The sequence below is a fragment of the Montipora foliosa genome, chromosome 8 (genome assembly GCF_036669935.1).
Source record: "Montipora foliosa isolate CH-2021 chromosome 8, ASM3666993v2, whole genome shotgun sequence".
Taxonomy (NCBI): Eukaryota; Metazoa; Cnidaria; class Anthozoa; order Scleractinia; family Acroporidae; genus Montipora; species Montipora foliosa.
In genome coordinates, this window is record NC_090876.1 from 4,432,085 (window position 1) to 4,452,084 (window position 20,000).

The 20,000-nt window shown below is 38.8% G+C and overlaps 1 protein-coding gene and 1 pseudogene across 1 annotated transcript; both read right to left on the reverse strand.

Annotated features, from left to right (window-relative positions):
• The window catches only part of LOC138013274 (ATP synthase subunit C lysine N-methyltransferase-like), a 28,583-nt pseudogene extending 20,063 nt beyond the window's left edge, over positions 1-8,520 (reverse strand).
• A 312-nt stretch (positions 8,521-8,832) lies between these two features.
• Positions 8,833-12,982, reverse strand: LOC138013074 (nucleotide-binding oligomerization domain-containing protein 1-like). Its single transcript, XM_068860031.1, has one exon. The coding sequence runs from the start codon at positions 12,900-12,902 to the stop codon at positions 9,936-9,938; it is 2,967 nt and encodes a 988-aa protein (XP_068716132.1). The 5' UTR covers positions 12,903-12,982; the 3' UTR covers positions 8,833-9,935.
• Between the last annotated feature and the right edge of the window lie 7,018 nt (positions 12,983-20,000).

Genomic DNA, 20,000 nt, shown 5'->3' on the forward strand with positions numbered 1-20,000 from the left:
TCACCCATTTCTCCTCTTCTTTCAATTGCTTTCTTTACCAGCCACTAGGAAAAAAAAGGTTTGAAGTAGCATGATGACTGTGACGCTGTGCTGTTGATGTGACAACCCTTTCAGGACGCAATTTATTGGGTGAATTTCAATTATTATACAGTTAATTACAGTGGTTCCACGTGTGGTTCTCTACAAATAACTATCCCATTTCCACCCTAGTTTTAGGATTAAGTCAACACTTGCTTAAGACCAGGTCACTTTGTTTAAGAAAATAACACAATGCCGGTTTCCACAGAAAGAAAATTTTTCAAACCCCATTCACTGTTTTCCGACTCAGTCATCCTTGTAAATAATGAAAATGTCCCTTAACCCATTCACACAACCCCCCCCCCCCCCCCAAAAAAAAAAAAACGTTTTCTTTGCTTTCGTTGAAAAACATGGCTGTTGATCACGTGAGTGAAAACCAAGAATAGGTTAACCTTTTAAAGGGTTTCCAAGTGGACCTAAACTGTTGGTGTTGACATGTCATAACGAAAAGTAAACTATTTCCACATTTAAGTGCCTATGAAGTGAAAAATATCTTTTGCTTTCTATTTTGGAATACCTTCTTTCGTTCCAGAGATATTCAAGTTTTTTGTTTAAAAAATGACGTCACAAAAATGGGCCATTTCCGAGTTCCTGATAGTCTTGGTTTTGAAGTGAGTCTTGGTGCTCAACTATTGTAAGGGAAGTGAGTTTGATTTGCATAAATTAGAATCTGCAACTCACTTACATTTGAATGGTTATGCACCAGGACTCGTTCTGAAACAGAGACATGCAGCAACTCGGAAATGGGCCATTGCAAATGACTCTACTGAATCACAAAATTGACAATATCTCCAGAAATATTCGATGGGTGTTGTTCAAACTTGGCAACAGTCATCTACATCAAGTAAGACTAAAAACTTTTAGTAAAATCCAACTAGTGGTCTATTATGCACACCCAATTTTGACATCCAACACCTTCATACTCTAAAATGCAAATCATAAAGCCCTGAAAATTAGATGCCGTGCTCTCAGCTTCTACCATTGGCTTTTAAACCCTTTTCTTAATGCAGGGTTTTTTGTTTAATATGAATACATGATGCAGCAGATAACCTAGTAACCTTTGTGGCTGTCTTAGTTGGTGTTTATAGAAGAATCCGCCTTACAAGAAGGGGTTTCTCTCTACTAATTAAAACATTCATTAATCAGTAGGTAGTTTTGGGGAATAGTGTGTGTGTGGATGGTGAGTTGAGGGAAAATCATAGACAAAAGTTATGGTTAGTCTGTAAAATGAGGGGGAGATGTTCACAAAGCAAACTCTCAACCCCACAATAAAGTTAACGAAAGAAACAAACTCTGTGTGAAATTAAAATTGTAATCCCAGAAACAGTCAGATAGTACATATACGAAAAACTAAATCACGTAGGGGGGATTAATAAATATTTGACCATGAAAATTATTCGTTCTTAAAAATGGGAATAATAAAGATGAAAAAATCTTTATACTAAAATCTCCGTTCTTAAAAAATATATGGAAAGAACTAAAGAAATCCCATGGAATATGAAACACCAGTTCCACGAGGCAAACCCAAAAATCCCAAGGATAAAGACAAGCTGACTGCGACACCATTAGGCTCGTAAATGGTTGCGAATCTTCAGGGGCAGAGCGCAACCGAGCAAGGGGGTTTCTAGTCCAGCGCTGGACCTCCACCCGACCCCCCCGTGCCGAGCCAAGAAAGGAAAAAGAGAAGAACAACAAGCCACAACTCTGGACAAAAACTAAGACTAAAATCCATGGACAGACTAACACGACCAAGGCTTCCAAGTCGATTAACTAAAACTAGAAAGTAACTCTTACCAAAAACACAACTCATCATATGTATCATGGACGTTCTGAAGCAAAATTATAGTTTAATTAAAAAATAAAATAAAGAAAAAAAGGATTCCTGGTTAATTACATGAAAGAAAAAGCTGGCAAAAATTTCCCTTTGCTCCAAAATTTTGCGATGTACCCTGCAAACGTCAGCCTTGCTTGGGACAAGAGAATTCAAATATGACCCAAACTGTACACATGGCCTGGGTACGAGATGTGGGAAAGAGTAGATCTGGGAACCAGTATGACAATACATGGATCCTGGAATGCCCAAAGCAATTTAAAATACTAGTACGAAATTGAAGGCTAAAAAAGGCAATGACCCAGAAAAAATTGGAAGCATAAGTGAGATTGCATAGCTTCTGATCTAGGGTGTATTGCGGCAGTAAAATCATTCGTTCTTTTAGATTATTTTTTGTTTAATATGAATACATGATGCAGCAGATAATCTAGTAACCTTTGTGGCTGTCTTAGTTGGTGTTAATAGAAGAATCCGCCTTACAAGAAGGGGTTTCTCTCTACTAATTAAAACATTCATTAATCAGTAGGTAGTTTTGGGGAATAGTGTGTGTGTGGATGGTGAGTTGAGGGAAAATCATAGACAAAAGTTATGGTCAGTCTGTAAAATGAGGGGGAGATGTTCACAACGCAAACTCTCAACCCCACAATAAAGTTAACGAAAGAAACAAACTCTGTGTGAAATTAAAATTTTAATTTCAAAAACAACCAGAAGTACAAGAGTGTATTAAAAGGGAGGAACTTTCTAAGACAAAGCTTGGATAAAAAATAAATGGATAAGGGAACATAATTAGAGAAAATTGAATGAAAGTTAAAAATAAGTAATAAAAAATGAATAGGAAAAAAAAGAAATTTAACTGTAGACAGAGAAAGTAACCAAAATTAAAGATGTACAAAATCCTTTACAATATAAGATTTTTCGTTCTTAAAAAATGGATGAAAGCAGATCAATCCCATTACCTAGACAACTGAAAAAATGGTAATACTCTACCTCTACATGCATAAATTCAGTTCTTGCAAAATCCTTCTCATCAAAATACACGCTTGTGGCAACTTGACAACTTAATATACTAATTTTACAAGCCAAAATATTGTAAGTTACACTCACCAGTTGGACTTTTTTTATCCTTGAGTAGTTTGTCGAATGTGTATAGGATCTGGTAAGTTCTTTGTTACTCACTTATGCCTAGGATTGACCCAGATGCACACCCAATTTTGACATCCAACACCTTCATACTCTAAAATGCAAATCATAAAGCCCTGAAAATTAGATGCCGTACACTCTGCTTCTACCATTGGCTTTTAAACCCTTTTCTTAATGCAGGGTTTTCAATAACTTTTCAAGCATATGCTTTGGGGCTAATCAAGGTAAGAAGCTGTCACTCTTGTCTTTTTAATACAAAAGTTTGAGTGAAAATCTGACAAACAGACTGCAATATACCGTCAATGACCGGCTTCCAAGGAAACTCCAGCTTAATGAATATATTTGTTGTGCAATGGTTAAGGAGTAAATAGTTATCATTATGATTGAAGTTACAAGGCATAACAGGACACACACACTTTTCTGCGCAGTACTTCTGTTTTAGTTTTCAGTTGCCGTTGACATTGTAATAAAATGTTAATTGAACTGATGCATACTTCAATTAATATTTAGCCAATACCAAATGAGTAGGAGATCTGTAAAAACTGGGCATTTACAGTCACTGTGGCAAAATCTGAAAAGCCTCTTTCCGAAGAGCCTCTCTGGGATATTACTTGACCAGTCAAGTATGTACGTCCCAATCTGTAGCATCAGAACCCCTCTCTAGTTGTTATTCTTATGAAGCATGCACTCACAGCTTTGCTGCTAGTCAGCCAAGTCTTGACAACATTACCCACAACAAGAGCCCACAATCTGGAGCATACAACTCCCATGCTAGAACTATGTCACCAGTATTTAAAGGACACCAGGCCATTTTTAGATGAGCTTTTTAGTACCTTTCATATCTCAGAAGATTGGCTGGAAAGATATTTTTTAGCTGAGATTTCAATCTTCACGTAAACAGCTGATCAGGACTGTAAAAATGCTAAAACAAATGAATCAAAATTGTATTCTTCTGGTTACTGTGGACTTCTCTCCATACTGGGCGAGGTAAGGGCAAACACCTCTAGTAAACATGATGTCTAAAGTAATATCTTAAAATTTCTTACTATCTCAGCAACTCCAAATATCACAACAATGTCCAAGTTGGAGAGTTTAACCTGTAAGTAAAAGAACAGGATCATTGAGAATCATATCCTCTTGGGATGTACCAAAGAAATACCACTGACTTGTTGGCTCAAGAATAAATTATTGAAAGAGAATCACACTACCCCTTAACGTACCAAGCCTCATCAAAACAAACGAAAACCATCCTCCCTTTGTAATTTAAATGTGCAATTGCTTGGACAAATAAAGATGAAATAAAGATGTAAAAGTTAAGCTGACGTGTCACGCGTGACCTGAATCGTTAGAAATTTGAACTGCATGCGTGCCAGTTTTGAACTTTGTCCTTGAGATTCTGAATTCCCATGGATATTTTCCTTGATGTATCAAAAATTCCTAGTTATGAACTTTCCCTTCTTTATAAAATAAACGGTGATTGAAAAGTGAAAACTATTTCTTGAAAACATTTGATGAATTGTTCAGTTATTGTGCATTTTTCATACAGCAACTTTCAGAAAAATCTCCCATATTCCATTCAAGTCTCAGAAGCTCCAAAGATTATTTCAGTCTTGTGGATACTGGTCTCGTCCAAAAGAACTTAATAACAGAACAAGTTACAGAACACACAAAGCCAATCCTCTTTTCACTGCGAAGATGACACTACGTGTATTATTTTCATTACTACTTTTTATTTATTCCAAATGGTCTGGATAGCACAAGTGTCACTAATATTTTTAAAAATACAACCACACTTTTGAGTTTAAGGAACATGTTTCGATGTTTCGATGTTTCAAACATCATCTTCAGCCATAGTGATTGTAACATTCAGCCTTCTCAAAACCGGCCGGTCAACGGCTCAATGACCCACCTCCTCAGAAAGTTTGGCCGTCTCCTTCCAGTCAGAAACGTCTTATTTTGATTACGACAGGTGAGACAGAAAAAAAAACAGACAACACAATTTTAGCTGTAAAGTAAAGTCACTGGAGAAGATATAGAGGCTTGACTTTAAAAATGCTTGTTTAACATTCAAATTCTCTTCCACAATATTTTTTTTGCGTGGTGCACGTGAAATGTTTATTTAGCTAACATTCCAGTATTTCTTATCAGACACCATGCAAGTGTCAATTCCACGTGTGAAATTTTGTCACTTTAGATCCCCCAGATTTCACTAAATTGCATCTGTGAGTGTCTAAATTTCAAAAATTTCCTACGGGAACATGCCTAGCTTGCACATTTTGGGCACTCGCTTGGTGGTCACCCCAAAACGCAGACTGTGGACTGTGCAGACCGTGCAGACCAGGGGGAAAATATGGCGTTACCCTCACTATTATTGACAGCTAACCCTAAACAGGCTACCCTGAATGTTATTTAGGCCTAATTCAGGCTAATCGAATTTTCATTTTACAGACGGTCTGCACAGTCTGCAGTCTGCATTTTTCAGTGGCCCCTCGCTTGGGTGCCTTTGGCACCAAAACCGTCTCCACTTTCCTTATAACCTGCTCCCCAAAAACATTTTGAGGAGGCTGAACATTGAAATTTTTACAAGATAATTCGTATATACATGTAATTAATATATAACTATCAATACAATGATTCTTTGTAGATTAAATGTTCGTTACAAGTTGAAGTACATGTAGATAAAATTCAAATGAACCAACAATATTACAGATGATACAACTGACATAACGGTAAAAGTTTAAAAGTGTAATGCTAAACTGACATGATCAACTTGTTTGTTGAGTTCGGGTTTCAAGCGCTCAATATGGAAGCTCTCCTTGATTTTGAGTTGATAAAAAGAAGAAGCATTATCAATAATTTTGAAGCAAGAAACATCACAATTATCCTGACAATTTTTAGAAAGTTAAGATGCTTGAAAATACATATAACAAAGCCGCAATTAACATTCGGCTATAGGCACGCTCTTAAGTTTTTTTTTATGCTCATCTGTTGTCCTGCAATCTTTGTTTTCACCCTGACTTTGGCACTGCTGGAATGCAAAAAATCATTGGCACTGAAAGACCTGCTTCGCCCACTATTATGAATAACTATTATTGTCTCATAGGGTTATTTACAAAATTTTAGGTTATGATGCAAGACCTTAGTTTACTGGCCTAATAAAAAATCTTACAAAATCAGACCATTTGTATTTGTGAAAGCAAAGGCAACAGATTATGTCTGAGATATTCTTTACGCTCAGTTTTTGTGCAGTCAGGAAACACGAACTGCCGCTCAGCAGATTTGGCACATGAAATGTGACATTAAAATGTGTTGCATAAATGCTTCATTATTTTAACATCTACATTGCTGAGTGATGGTTAAATATAGGAACTTCCGCTATAGCCAGCCAGTTTCTAGATGATGACCACTTTAATGCCTGGAGTTAAGAGCATGTCTCACCTTCCACAAGTCATCTCTGGAAAATCATTGTCCTTCTTATGGAGTCCTTGTAGTCTTGCCTGCAGTTTTGAATACCAAACCAGCCAATGATTTAGTTTATACCCATGACGTTGGTAACCATGTCTAGCAGCGGCAAATACCTGCCAGAGAGCCAAAATCAAAGTTGATTGACAGGCAGTCCAAGAGCTAAGAATAGTCTTACCTACTCTGAGCAAGAGGCTTTAAAGTTGTACCAGCTTCAAAACAAAAACACGTAACGCAGTAACAGGATGTGCAAACAGACACAACCACGATTTTGGCAATAGAACAATATGCCATGTTCTTATGTGCAGAACTTACTGTAGCACATATCTGAACAAAACTACATCAAAGTACATACTAATTACTAATGATAAAATGATCATTGATAGTTTTGCAGTCATTTCGTGACCAAATCATGAGAAATTCAAGTAAAAAGGCCCATTTCATCATCATCATCATTATACTTTTATTCATTGGTGAGTAGGCTCTTCGCATGACCGTGTCACATGACCTTGTCAATTATAAAAAAAAATGGTCGTGGTACAAAACACATGCCAAAAATGGAAAGAGCATGATTCAGGCCATTGACGTCAAAGTGCGTGATTTTAGAGCGGTTTAAACTTTGAAAATTGTAAAAGAATTGAGTGCTGGAGGCAAAGTTTGCCATCCAGCAGCTGTTTTCCGTATAAATCTCCCTTAAGCTTAAGTTTTTAAGCATTAAAATCAATGTAAAATCTCTCGCCTAAATGTCAGCACTTGGCCTCAAAATTGACATTCTCACTAATTTCATCACGTTTCTTCTATTTCTGGCGTCTGGCATCTTTTTTGTACCACAACAACTTGTTTTTAGGATTCAGGCCCCATCCACACATATCCAGACATTTTTGAATCTGCATTTTTTTCTTTCCGGATTCGCCTTCTGTTCACACATATCTGGTGAATTTGCTGGCAAATCTGGAAGTTTTTGAATACACTCTCCAGAATGGAAATTTTTTAATCCGCTGTGAATCCAACTGTGTGGACGCTAAATTTATCCAGAATTTTTTAATTCGGATGATGTAACAAGATCGAGCCCAGTTCCTTTCTCAAGATTACTGTCGCCTTGAGGAGTCCTGAGTCCAGATAGGCGTGGACAGGAAAATTTGATTTGAATTCGCTACGTGTGGATGGGAATATTTTTTAATCCGGAAAATAAAAGTTGCAGATTCAAAAATATCAGGATAAGTGTGGACAGGCTTCACACAAGGGTCACCGTTCTCACGTGACACGATCACGCAAAGGGCCTATTATTACCCCTTCAACGTATGGAATGATAAACGAGTTTTAAACTAAAACTTGCCACTCTCCCATGGCCACTGCCCAAATCCACCATCGTCGATCGTTGCCTTTTAGAGGTTTTTGCCGGTTTTGTAATATTAGCAACTTGTCTCTCTGTCGCTGGCACATAAGAAAGGAAAAATTTTCTCAGAGCTTGCGTGACAAACGGTACATTGACAAGAACAATTCCAAGTGCTGTGCCTCCTGTGATTCCAACAACTACTTTGCCAAATTTGCTTGATTTCTTGGGGATCTTGTTGTCTTCTTGGAGCTCTATAAGATGGCTCTCGGAGTCCATTCCTCTAAAGAACACAGGACTGTTCAATTTGCACAATTAAGGGCAAATAAAATAAAGAGGACTCCAAAGTATCGAAAAGAAACACGAGAAAGGAACGTTTTTGCTCTTTTGTGGAAAGTTCCCATTCCATTTAAGCCGCGATAACCTTTCTCAAGAATTCGCTTGTTGATTCTTCTGCAACTCAACTGCAATGGTGAGTCAGTGGCTTCTTCTGACTCGTGTACGGGTGGGGAAGGGATTTGTGTTCGCGAATGATTTTTGCGTGAAAAACATAAGGTCATAAAAATCCGGAGTAGATTGCAGAATCCGGCCGAAAACAAAACCGAAGATTAAAAAAAACCCACGAGATTCCTGCGTTTTCCGCTGTAAAGTCACAACTTTGCCTAACGTGGGTGGCGTAATAGTGTTACAACACAGCCTCGCTTGCATGATAAGAAGTATTGTTGAGGGAGGAAGTGAACCGGTGTAAACCAGAGCTGGTGTTGTTGAAAGTTCACGCTCCTTCGCGTTATTGGGCTGTATTCAAGTTAATCATCGGGTGAAAATAGCAAAAGCAATAAATTACTAAAGGTGGAGTTTCTTTCCGGTTTTTAGAATTTTTAAATGAACAATTTTCAGGGGAGTAGGACTCAAAACACAGGAGAGTGATCACCAAGAATGGGGAGCATAGCGTGACAGGACAAAGACAATTCATGCAAACACAAAAAACTTCATCTCAAAAGTTTAATTAAACCAGAACTACTTTTACAAATGTTACAAACTATTACTTACAAACAATTTCAAGCATGCATTATGAGAAATCTTCTGTTACATATTGATAATAGAGTTTTACAATGCAATTAAAAAACCAAAGTTGAAATATTATTTACAAACTGTCCAAATATTTTGTGCTCTACCCCGAAGGGTCTTTTTTTTTTTTGGATCTACTTTTTTTACTACCTATAACACTACGTTGTAGTGTGGTTACTAGTATTTAAAATTTTTCATTAACTAAAAAAATGTGAAAGTTGTGAAAGTTAGGATCCAAATTTCACCTCAACTTTCCTGATTGGTTCATTTCATTCAAGAATTGGACCTCTTAGAAAACAAGACATTTTCTTTATCTTTTTTGTGATTGGTTAATTGAACAACAAAACTCCTTTTTGATTGGTTCATTTGGATCCGTAGATGACATCAGCAAAGTAGTTGAATATCAACTCAGCATTTTTTTTTTTTGCACCAAAGCCAATATTTACAAGAAAAATATACTCGATTGGCGCCTTTGAAACACGATCCTGTGCTATCAGTTTACAATGGACTTAAAAGACGTACAACTAAAAGAATGGAACTAAAGAAATTATCAGTACAAATTCAAGTCACTTAAGCATTGAATAATCAAAGGTTCATTGGGAAGAAGTGCAAGGAGCTGAGCTTTGAAATGTTTTACACAGAGACCATGGACACTTCAAAAAAGTTGTTTGGTTTACGAAATAGTTGGACATTTTGTCTTTGTAAAGCTATTTTTGGTAAGCTGGATTTTAAATGAAATCGCTTGTATGTCACAGTGTAATAAACTAAATTTACTGTCAAATTTGTTTGACTTTGTTGCTCTTGTATTGTTCATTCATCTGTTATGTTTGAACCTATAATAATTTTGTTATTTAAAAAGGCTTTCACGAATCCATGGTCCCTTTATATTCAAAGGGTTGAAATATTTAAACCTTCAGTTTTTCTCGTACTGATTTAGTAACCGTCCTAACTTCAAACTTTCAATTTCGTAAGCTAAAAAACGTCGAAATGAAACGACTGCGTGTTTTTAGGGTTTAAGTTTATTCAAACACAAACTATGCAATTAATATGCTCCACTGATTTACGAAAGGCGGCTTTATTAGTAATATTGTTACCCATGAGGTTTAAGATCTTTAGTTTGCAATTACTGTGCTTTAGTGCTGCTGATAAATGCTCGGCTGCTTCATCAGTTAACTTGTTAATCCCGAGGTTTAAGCTGTTTAGTTTGCAATTACTGTGCTTTAGTGCTGCTGATAAATACTCGGCTGCTTCATCAGTTAACTTGTTATCCCTGAGGTCTAAGCTGTTTAGTTTGCATCCAGTATTGACAAGAAACTTTTGCACTTCTTTTGCACCCAATGAACCAAGATTATTAATCGCCAAATTCATACTCAAAACTCCCGAAGCATTTCCTAAGAAATGCGAGACAGCAGCAAAGTCAAAAGGCCCGAGTGAACAGCCACTAAAATATACGGCGTTAAAGCCAATTTGCTTAATTTTGTTTTGTAACACTGCCTGCTGTTTTTCATCATCAATCTCGTACAAACACTTACATAAGTTCAGTGCTAGTTCTTTGTCAATTATAGCTGGCCAACAGGTCAGTCTTTTTGTCCCTGGTAACGAGTCATCATCCATCAGTTGCCATTCGAAGTTCTCCTCAGTCGACATTGGAAGCAGTTTGATAAAAATGTCGCTGTTTGAGCTCTCTGTTTCTGGATCAGGCTCGAGTAATCCAGCCATAAACTGCAGCACCATTTGCCATGCACCATCTTTAATGTGTTCTGACACAAAGTTTTCGAGTTCCCTTTTATTCAAGGACTCCACAACATTTTTTGCAGCGAAGAATTCTTGCAGTGTCAAATGTGTAAAGCAATATTGGGCTTTCGGCGGCTCATTAAAACGGGATTTGGCGTCTGGCAATCTGTGAAGAAGTCCACAATCTTCCAAACCACTGACTTCGCTTGACTCAAACAGCAATCTTCCTTGTTTTACTCCCTCAAAAGCAATTTCTCCCAGTCTCTTGAAAATTTCTTTGTGATCATTTGGGAGCTTGTTAAACGGCAAGTACATGTAATCTTTGAGATTACCTTGAGCGTTGCTTGGCCGATTGTGTTTAAAAAAGAAAATCTTTACAACCATCGTGTAAATATCAGTCATTCTTGTCGGCAGGGTGTGTGCTGTATCAGTGAGACTGAAAATTTCCATAAGACAAGAACAAATAAGAAAACAGTTCACTGGGATGTAGCACAATGAAAACAGGTTCATGTTCGACTTAATGTGTCCCCAAAGTTTGTCCTTTGCGTCGCGAACTCCTTGTGTAAACTTTTCGACATAGTCTTCAACCTTTTCGGACGTAAATCCAAGGATTTCGACTGTTCTATCAAAGTTCACATCTTCAACACAGGTCACTGCCGTTGGTCTTGTTGTTGTGACTATGTTTAGACCACGAAGAAGTTGTCCTCCCGCTAGTTTGTTAAACAAAGCGGAAACAGGCATCTTCTCCTCCAAGCCATTTTTGTAACATGTGTGGTCTTTTCCAGCGATATCCTCTTTCGCAGAATATTCATCGACTCCGTCAAAAATAAAAAGAACTCGGCTTGGGTAGTTAATGACGAAATCCCACACTGCTCCATCTAACTGCTCCACTGTTTCTGCTTCAGCCAACAGTTCACGGAGACTAAGCAATGGATTGCTTGTAAAGCGCCTGAATTTCAGGAGGAACACAACAACAATGTGTTTTTTGTCATCTTGATCTCCATTAAAGGCTTCACCAGATGCCCACATTCGAAGGATTTTAGTGCTTAGCAATGTCTTTCCTATGCCAGGACGTCCAACAACAAGGACATTCTTGTGTTGTTTGTCAATGAGATCGTCTGGCGTGGCGTACAGACAGTCCTTAGAATTGGGCGGGTATTGTTTGAGCTGCTCGCTTCTGTTTTGCGCGAAGACATGAAAAGCTCTGCCTTCATGGATTGCCACATTGACATAAATTTGATCAGTTTTTAGATTATTGGGTTTTGGGCCTTCGCCTGGCTTCCGTCGAAAAGGTTGCTTCAAGTCATGGAGTTGCTCCGTGGAATTTAAGCAATCATCCTTCATTTTTTTAATGGCTTCTGTCAGTACAAGTTGCTCTCGAGCGAGTTCTTCCGCTTCACCCGTATTCAGTGATGAAGGAGCATTTTGGACAGTGACGGCTTCCTGCACTGCAGGTTGACAACCACTTTCTACCTCAGTTAACGGTATTTCTCCTGGAGGTGTTTCCTGTTGTTGATCCGAGTTCGATCTCAAATGATCAGCATAAAACTGTCGATTGTCCATAAAAGTTCTTCCTTTCTTAGCTCGTGATAAGATCCAGACAATCTCCACTAAAGCAAAAAATGCGAAAATGCCGTTAACGACTGTCACAGCATTGATCCAGAAAGTCTTATTCGCTGCTCTCTGACTGAAACATTTGTAAAGTGTTGATTGTGTCTGGTTCGTAGATAGATCCCCCGAATCATTACCTTTTTCAACACGACAGGTAAAATCTGTGGGAAAGTGCCCGGGATAAAATAGGTCGGTTTCCAGGAAGACAATGAAAATGATTCCCAGAGCAAATTTTGCGGCAAGTTGAGATAAATACGAGACGAAAAGCCGACGCCTTCGGCTTGGATTCCTCCGCTCTCCTTCGGCATCTTGGTGACCGCCCTCGAGTCTATTAACTGTTGACTTGACGTACTGCGAGTATACGAGGGAAACAATGGAAATCGCGGAGAAATTAACAATGATGAAGGCGTAGGGAGGAATGCCGAGTTTGTTGATTTTCTTTTGGTACTGGTCGAAGCACTTTCTTCGGATGAAATCCTTGTCGCTGCCGGTTTTCACAACGCAGCCAAAGTCGAACCTGGGTTCACTGATTTCCAACTCTGAAAATATCCCAGTCGCTGCCAAACCAACAAAAATCCAAAGTAAGACTGCTACAAAACTAAGGCTGTTAAAAGTTTTGGGAGTTAACGCCTCTCTTAAATCCATTTCGATCGTGTTTGATCGTTTCGAGTTTGCTTCTCATCTGGGTGTGGTGTAGAAGTGGCGTCGTTATAAGGCCAAGATTGACAGCAAAGGATTTAATTAATCTTTCTAAATAAGGCATGGCTTGCCACTCAGTCACTTCATAACAGATGTCCAATGACCCGCACTGACCTCACTGGGAGCTAAAAACAAAACTAGTTGCAAAGGCGTCAGTCATGAAAGATCTTTGGAACAAAATCAGTAGTGGGTTATTTTGAAAGTGAAAATAACTAATACTAGTAGTAATCAAAGATTAGGAGTGCGTTCTCCGCCTGTGATAATAGTTGTCTGTTGCTGAAATCATTACTGTGAACGGCGGAGGTGTTACAGACATATAACATACTTGCTTTAATGATGAAATGGTATATGAAATGGATCATATATGAACTGCGGATAGGAAATCAAGTGAAGCTATGATCTTCGCAGTTATGAGCAATTTTTGCAATTGCGTAAAGAAGCCTGAAAAATTCAGGACTTCAACGGGGTTTGAACCCGTGACCTCGCGATTCCGGTGCGACGCTCTAACCAACTGAGCTATGAAGCCACTGACGTTGGGAGCTGGTCATTTGTGGGTTCTAATGGTCCCGTGAGGAATGAAATCAATGATGAAATGGTATATGAAATGGATCATATATGAACTGCGGATAGGAAATCAAGTGAAGTTGAAGTCCTGAATTTTTCAGGCTTCTTTACGCAATTGCAAAAATTGCTCATAACTGCGAAGATCATAGCTTCACTTGATTTCCTATCCGCAGTTCATATATGATCCATTTCATATACCATTTCATCATTGATTTCATTCCTCACGGGACCATTAGAACCCACAAATGACCAGCTCCCAACGTCAGTGGCTTCATAGCTCAGTTGGTTAGAGCGTCGCACCGGAATCGCGAGGTCACGGGTTCAAACCCCGTTGAAGTCCTGAATTTTTCAGCCTTCTTTACGCAATTGCAAAAATTGCTCATAACTGCGAAGATCATAGCTTCACTTGATACTTGCTTTATTTAATGCGATTCGATATGACCTTTGATGACACGTTGCGTGACGGCTCCAGTTTCGGTAAACTAGCAAATTCATGTTATTAAACGTCACATTTTCACTTTTACTGGTAATGTTTCAGCATGAAGGCTGATTTCTAAAAAGAATACTTGTGTTACATCTAGTACTCCGGGTATTCTGAGCTGGAAGCACAAATATCAGCTGACATCTGTAACCTTTGCTCTCGCGTTTCCGGCCCGTTTATCCGTGGTTTATGTTAACAAACTCCCGGAAAAACTCCGTGCGACTGGCAATAATTATTATTTCCGCTGATGAATAAAATAAGTCAGCATTTACATTGCTCTTCCTTAGTTCTGGCTTACTCTTATAGGTCTTGGCTTCAGAGTACTCTTCCATCGATTCAATTTCGACCTTCGCTGAGTACAGACTAAACAATTTGTGGCCACTGGAACTATATATTAAAGTCAACAAATGTAATCAAAATATAGCCAATGAAATATGGCTATTCCCACGCGTACGGTTAACATACCAAAGCCAAGGCGATTCGTTGCAGCTGGAGCATCTCGCAAAAACCGACTCGAAATCCTAACTCGAAAATCCAACTCGAAATCCTAACTCGGGAGTTAATTTGTCTCATAATAAAGCTGAACTACTGTAATAAGACGCACGTATTTAATTTCGTAAACAATTTGCGTGACGCTACGGACACAGACTCGCCGGCGCGTGCTTTATAAAAATAAAAACTATTCCTTCCAGAAAAATCATATAAATATTATCGGCGCATCTTACAAACTTCGAATGAAGATCTTGTTTTTTTTAACGGAGAGCACTTTACCGTTTGAATCAGCGAATTAAGCACGGTACAACCGAAGATATGTTTTTTTTTTCGTGTATGCCGTGACATTGCACAATGCTCTCTCGCCGGCAAGGGCCTTAGAAAAGCAAACTTTTCCCTCGCCATTTCACATCGCTGTCATCAAAATTCAAGGTGTAAAAATAAGAAATATTTTAGCTTGTATTTTAAAAATAATTTGTGTTAGCAATATTCATCATATTATAGGCTTGTTAGGTCCCTGGGTGTTTTTCGAAAATCGCTAAAGTACATCTACCATGAAAACTCAAAACACGTCGTCTTTCTCTGCTTAAACAGAAAAATCCAGCGTATCGAGGCGTATTAATTAATCCTTTATACCACAAAGGTAATAAGCCGTTGGAGCAAGAAAATTCGGTCTTATTCTCAGATCAAGTGGGCGGTTGAAAAAGGCAAACAAAAAATCAGGTATGATCCTAAAATAGATTGGCGACGCGCTCATTCACAGGCGGTGAGCGGTGAAAGGAAAATGAAATGGAACGTCATCGCGGAATGTCATTACTTTTACTTGTAATTTATAAATGCAACCGACGAAGGGTTTAAATAAAGCTTGAACCTTCCAACACGTCCGACAAACAGCGAAGCACGAGGCAGAATGATAAAGCTTGAACCTTCCAACACATCCAACAAACAACGAAGTACGAGGCAAAATGTTTTGCGCAACGAAATTGTGACGTCATTCAAAATGGCCCCGAAAAGTTGAAAACACGGGTCAGCTTTCGCTTGTGTGCACAGGGCACCTACACGATAACAGGCAACCCAGAAGATTAGGAAGCGTTCTGTCGAACGCAAAAATTGTTTTTTTAATGTATTGTATGTTTTAACAAAATGCACCCCCGCCCCCTTAGGCCCGACTCGTACTTTCTATTGATATAATTTGTCTTAACAGATCACCAAAGGATGAAATTCTGAGCAAACGCTAGATAAAAAAAAAGCATCAATTTTTCATTCTGGTTTATCGACTATTTGAGTGAAAGGCATATGCCTTAGACGCTTTGTGGATCATCACTTGCGATATCTTTGTTTGTCGTGATCTTCAGTTCTAATGATCTCCTTTAATACTGTCTTTATCCTCAGGCCGAATAAATACCAAATACCATCATTGACCTTTAGTAACCTTCGCCTGCTGAAAGCAAATTTAAACTAGTCGCCAAGGCATCAATTAAACGGCATTGAATCATCGTGACAAAGAAGAACTTGAAGTTTCGAAACAAAGTAGGTAGTGGGTCATTTTGGAAGCTGAAATAACTAATAAAATAGTCTTACCTAGTTTTTCTTAATGATTCCAAGTCCGAGTGAGGCCTAACACTACTGTGACGTTTTTATACCCAACGAGATGCTTCTGTGAAGCATACACTGGGTTGCCTGTGGTACGTGCTACAGAAAATCAGAAGGCACTGAATTGTGTAGACTTGCCACAAGTCGACCTCACGATAATCCCAGGAGAAAATGTTTCGGCGAGCGAATCGTGATTTTTCGTACGCGAAGTGGATGAGCGAGCGACGAAGTCGCGAGAGGTTCGTTCCGCGCGTATCTAGACGAAGGACTTTTCGAAAGTCTATGAATTGTGTGGTATTGAAATACAGCATTCCAGTCTCTGAAGAATAACAAATAAAAGAGAAGCGAGAAACATTGGCTTCTGGGCTGACATGTTGATAATTTTCAAGTTCCCTCACAACTTCTTTTTACCACAAGTGTGCCCTCTGTGCATCTGACAGATTTCTAATGCTAAAGTTCACTGAAGTTAAGCCCTGCCGGGCGGGGTTGGTGTTTGGATGGGAGACCAAAACAATGTACCCCTCATAAAAAACAGAAACATCTGACCGAAAATACTATTAACGCTAACAAATGCGAACTCAGCAAGGTACAGATTCTGTTAGCTTGCTTTATGCAAAACAAAATTGATGAAAAAGCAAATAACTATTGATACACAGTTTTCAGAAAGAGCAGAAGGAAGTTTCCCGGACGGTCGATCGAGAATAAAATTATTACGGCATGAAAACAACATTAATTTTGAACCGTGAATATAGAATATAAAAAGTTACGATCAGCGACAAACATTTTCGGAGATTTTTGCTACGTTCAAGTAAATTGCAAAATCGAAAGTGACATGGCCGGAATTCAGCGGGCGCCGTGATTAAGTTACCGCGGCATGTTTACTCGCCAAACAGTGAAGCATCTGTGTCAAATGATGGCAAGATACCGGGTTTTTGAAAGTTTCTTTTTCTGTGAAGTGTTATAAAGTTTGACAATGAAATGAGCGAAGTCAAAACAAAGATCACAATCGCCCAACTCTTGTTTATGCAAAGTCAAAATTTACTCTCCAAGACGCGTACGACGTTATTTATCACCAGGTAATTCCATCATTTTGGAAATAGAAGCTACTTTATTATTCATCTGCGTCACAAGTTTTCACTGATTTTGGGGCTCATTTTGTTGAAACTCAAGCACGCTTCCAACAGGCCTGTGAACCCTTCCTGCTTACAGAGCAATACTAAAAAACTTCTCCCATATCACATTTCAACCTTAAGCTCGAAAATTCAATACACAACATGATATTATAATTCACAAAGCCAGAAAATACCACAGAATCCTTTTCCAGCGAAAATTTTATTGAAACAAACAACATATTTGCTCTTAGAGGCGAAAACCTCTTCCTATTTCATTGCGTGCGTGAAGACAAGAAACTCAATCGTGTCAAATTACCATGTACTTCAGGTAAATACAGCTCACTTTGATCTCGTCTCGACGGGCGATAGATTGTTGTCGAAGTCCATTACTCGTCGCTTTTGAGATTCCTGCCTAGTTTATCCAACTGACTTTCCATTATTGAGCTCCATAAGGGTATATTTTGTTTAAGGATCCACTAAAACGCCATTCGCGTTTCATGACTTTCGACGCCATTGCAGGCTAAGTTAATGATTCTACTGTGTCCACCAGAGAAATCTACGTAGTTCCACTACCCTCTCGATCCTAAGAAAATACGCGCAGAAGACTCTATGCACAAAGACACCACTTACCAGGGGAGTGACAGGCAAGACTTTTACCGACACGGAAAAAAATACTAAAAAAAAAAAAAACGGAAATCTACCTAATTTCCGACTGGGTTTGCAACCCAGTAATTATTCCATCAGAGATCAACCCTAGTATTGGAATTGGGCCCACACAAGGACAGAGAAAAACTCTGACCAGGGTGGGATTTGAACCCACGACCTTCGGATTAGATCACCGCCGCTCTACCGACTGAGCTACAAGGTCAGAACGGGAGCACGCCGTGGGTATGTGAGATGTTATTCACAAGGACAAATTCGGCTCGGCCCAAGCCTAGTTTTAGAAAATCATTAGTTGTTGTCCTTCAGTAGCATTTTGTGGTTAATGATTCCAAGTCCGAGTGAGGCCTAACACTACTGTGACGTTTTTATACCCAATTATTCCATCAGAGATCAACCCTAGTATTGGAATTGGGCCCACACAAGGACAGAGAAAAACTCTGACCAGGGTGGGATTTGAACCCACGACCTTCGGATTAGATCACCGCCGCTCTACCGACTGAGCTACAAGGCCAGAACGGGAGCAGGTCGTGGGTATGTGAGATGTTATTCACAAGGACAAATTCGGCTCGGCCCAAGCCTAGTTTTAGAAAATCATTAGTTGTTGTCCTTCAGTAGCATTTTGTGGTTAATGATTCCAAGTCCGAGTGAGGCCTAACACTACTGTGACGTTTTTATACCCAATTATTCCATCAGAGATCAACCCTAGTATTGGAATTGGGCCCACACAAGGACAGAGAAAAACTCTCTGGACAACAAAGGACAACAACTAATGATTATCTAAAACTAGTATTGGGCCGAGCCGAATTTGTCCTTGTGAATAATATCTCACATACCCACGGCGTGCTCCCGTTCTGGCCTTGTAGCTCAGTCGGTAGAGCGGCGGTAATCTAATCCGAAGGTCGTTGGTTCAAATCCCACCCTGGTCAGAGTTTTTCTCTGTCCTTGTGTGGGCCCAATTCCAATACTAGGGTTGATCTCTGATGGAACAATTGGGTATAAAAACGTCACAGTAGTGTTAGGCCTCACTCGGACTTGGAATCATTAACCACAAAATGCTACTGAAGGACAACAACTAATGATTACCTAGTTTTTCTGTTTTCAGCAAAATGCAAGCTCCGTTCACTCCGACTCTTGTGATTATACGAGTCACTGCAAAGGTCAAATTCTTAGAAAGAGCTAGAAAAACAAAATTATCGCATCGCCGACTTATTCTTAGTGAAAAAGTTTTTTTTTCCAAAAACCGAATTGAGTACCGAATGCCGTTGACGGCTTGTAGACTACGTCAAGACATTGATCGTGAAATTTATTTCTACGGCTCTCTTTACAGTCAATACCCTCTGGCCGAATATCAAATCATGTTGTTCCGACTCTGAAAACGTCTCTGTGTGAAGAATTCAGCAAAGTAAAAAAGCTTAAAAACAAATTAACTTGCAATAACTGAAGTGATCTGATTTTCGGCCTATAAATGTGAAGATTTTTGAGGTCCTTTCATAGACAGTGTTGTCCAAGTTCTGATAGACAAGTGGGCAAAGTTAACTGGTGTTGCTAATTATGGGCCACAGTTAACACCAAGAATGCAAGATTTTGTAATACTCAGTTAAGACAAATTAAAGTTGGTTAATAAAAGATGGCTTTACAAATTCGTTTGAGAATATTTAGACTTTTAAATAGAGCTCCAAATCACTGCCAGGATTTCATCTTGTTTTCATGAAGTTGCTAATTGTTTTTCTTCGATTGAAGGTGACATTCAGTAATATTTCAGCCAAATTACGTGTATTATTTCATGGATTAAAGCGACTTCACAGCCACGAAGTGAATGCTAGCCATTTACAGGATGCGTATATTTTACAGTTTTTGTCAGTTATTTTAATGGATTATCATAAACTTGAGAGGTTTATTGTCCCAATATTCTTTGGCCGCAGGAAGAACGCTATGAACACGCGATCAGACCGATGAAATAAAAATTATAAATAAACAAATCGATCTCAGATAGCTTTACTTCGATTTTTGGGGGAAATATTTGGTTGTCATATGGTGTTTTTTTTTTTTTAATGGATAAGCAGTAGGCCTTAGCTCAGACAGAGTACTTCACTCAACCGTGGGGGCAGCAAAGCTTGAGATGATAAAAATTTAAGGACG